Here is a 2,236-nt window from a genome sequence, read left to right as displayed (position 1 = left end):
AGAGAGAGAGAGAGAGAGAGAGAGAGAGAGAGAGAGAGAGAGAGAGAGAGATTAACACAGCAAATATGATAGTATAGTTGAAAGGCCAATAGCCTAAAACATTAATAACAAAAAACAAACAATGTAAGAAGCCAGCGACAAAGACTGAACCTACACAATACGTTTTCAATGTAGATAAGCAATATTTGTGTGTTGTGGTAGCTCGCTGTCCTTGCCTTTGCAAAAAGCCGCGTCCATCCATTAGCCAAAACTGAAGGATGGCCACCGTCCATCCATCCCCACACGGCCAAATCCAAACATGGGCACGCTAAGCCGCCAAGATCAATTGCGATTAAGAAAGACGAGAGAAGCGCGGCCATTGACGTTTCCTTGATACAAATGCGTGTCCACTTTTTTAATCTCCACGCGGAGGCCAAGTCAGTCCGGCACGGCCGTCTCTGGACGTCTGGGAGATGCCTGGTATCGACTGAATAAGGCGGGAACTCGCTCGGAGTGAGCCGCGCTAAGGGATTCCTGACTCTTGTTTGTTTGTGCTATTGATCTACTGTACAGGGAACAAGCAACTAAAAGGAAAGGTCTGAATAGAAGAAAAAGGTTTTCAGCTTATCAAAGATCTGAATTGCCGTCACCTGTGCCGAAAATTTTGTACACGGCCTCTCTCTTTAGTTTTAGTAAGAGTTTTACGGCACTTGCAACACAATAAGGTCATATAAGGGCCAACGATTAGAGGAGTTACAAGAGAGTAACAAACATAAAAAGGAAGAAGAGATAAGGATAACAGATATGTGACAGGAAAGAAGGAGCAAACCACACCAGATCAACCGCTAACCACTCATGACATCTCTCTATGTAGCCTTTTGTTTGGGACTTGCGGAAATGAGAAGACTAACTGATTTTTATTCTGCCTTGTCATCTGGTTAACTAAGACTTTTTTGTTCACTCTAGAAATTTTATATTCTAAAATGAGTGACCTTTTCTGCAGTACCCAAATGTCAAAATTTCAAACATTCAGCCAAATTGAGGCCTTAATGTGCGGTGCAAAAATGTTCAAATGGAACGTATAGAATAATACAATTAGTAGCGTATAGCCTGTACGGATCTGCGACACATAGAGATTATTATTTATTCTTACACGATGGGTAGTGAGGATGATGGAGGTGGTGGGGGGGTGGGGGGTGGGGGTTGAGTGATATGCAGAAGCATGGCCCTTTGTACCTGGAGCTACATAGAAAGTAAACAATGCGGCGTTGGCAAGCAGTTCAAATAAATGTCCTAAGCCCCCCTAAAGAAAAATGCTTCAGGAGAGACAAAAGCACGTTTCATTCTTTTCACGACTGTGTCTACCCAATATATCTTTTCTCGATTCTTTTAAAATTCAGAATGTGATCTTTGACAAAATATGTTTGAGAACCCGCAAAAAAAAAAGAATTATTTTTTTATTTTTTTTAAAGGAAAAAGAGCCTCGGACATCTGACCAACTAGCCGACGATAGGTTGTTTCTTTTTTTATTTTATCTCGTCGCCATCTGATAAATCTTCTTAGATTTAATTGAGCTCATTACAGAATAATATAGAGTTAAGCATTTTAATTATAATATATCTTCGCTTGACGATATCATTATAATCAACAGGGAGACATACCAGCACTACCACTATGGCCCCTACAGAAGCCACACACAGTCAGGATGTTTTTATAGTAACTAAGAGCACCTCTCCACAGAAGGTGGAAAGCGCGACACAGGATGCTCTTGCGAAAGGTTGATTCGAAGCCCAACTGAGGCACCCCAGGAAAACAGTAGGAACACTGAAATATGCGGTGAAGGGGATAAAAATAAAAGCGAAAGGAAAGGAAAAGGTATGGCGAAAGAAAAATATATCCGAACTAGCCTTTTGTGTATTCTACGATCTCGGCGTTCTTGAATCGCAGCCAGGGCCTATGAGTCATCTCTTACTTTATGCTTTGAGCAAAAGATTAGATTCACTTGTTTGGGGAAACATTTTAATGTCCTTATACTCTGAGCCAAGCGCTCAAATAAGCCCTGTTTTGAGAAGTTAAAGTGATTTTCCACAAAGCTGACCGTTTGAGTAATGCAGTTAAGACGGATTTCGCTGTAGATGTCCTCTAATGGTAAGTTTACATTCATGTCGTTGGAACAAAGGTGGCCTTTTGTGTGTCAGTTTTGAGTACCAGGAAAGTAGTACTTATACTCAAACCGTTTTCAATTGTTTGTTTCTTA

At 40.9% G+C, this 2,236-nt stretch overlaps 1 protein-coding gene across 8 annotated transcripts in view; it reads left to right on the top strand.

Annotated features, from left to right (window-relative positions):
• LOC101859550 (limbic system-associated membrane protein) overlaps window positions 1-2,236 on the top strand; it is an 84,795-nt gene that overhangs the window by 61,152 nt on the left and 21,407 nt on the right. For 5 of the 8 annotated variants that reach the window (XM_005092316.3, XM_005092315.3, XM_035968184.1 and 2 more), the window contains exon 6: window positions 1,631-1,756. The exons of the other annotated variants lie outside the window; for them this stretch is intronic. In XM_005092316.3, the coding sequence (XP_005092373.1) occupies window positions 1,631-1,756 (126 nt within the window). The remainder of the gene's footprint in view (window positions 1-1,630; window positions 1,757-2,236) is intronic. 8 annotated transcript variants of the gene reach the window in all.

This window comes from Aplysia californica, unplaced genomic scaffold, assembly GCF_000002075.1.
Source record: "Aplysia californica isolate F4 #8 unplaced genomic scaffold, AplCal3.0 scaffold00044, whole genome shotgun sequence".
Taxonomy (NCBI): Eukaryota; Metazoa; Mollusca; class Gastropoda; order Aplysiida; family Aplysiidae; genus Aplysia; species Aplysia californica.
This window is presented reverse-complemented; position numbering and strand designations above follow the sequence as displayed.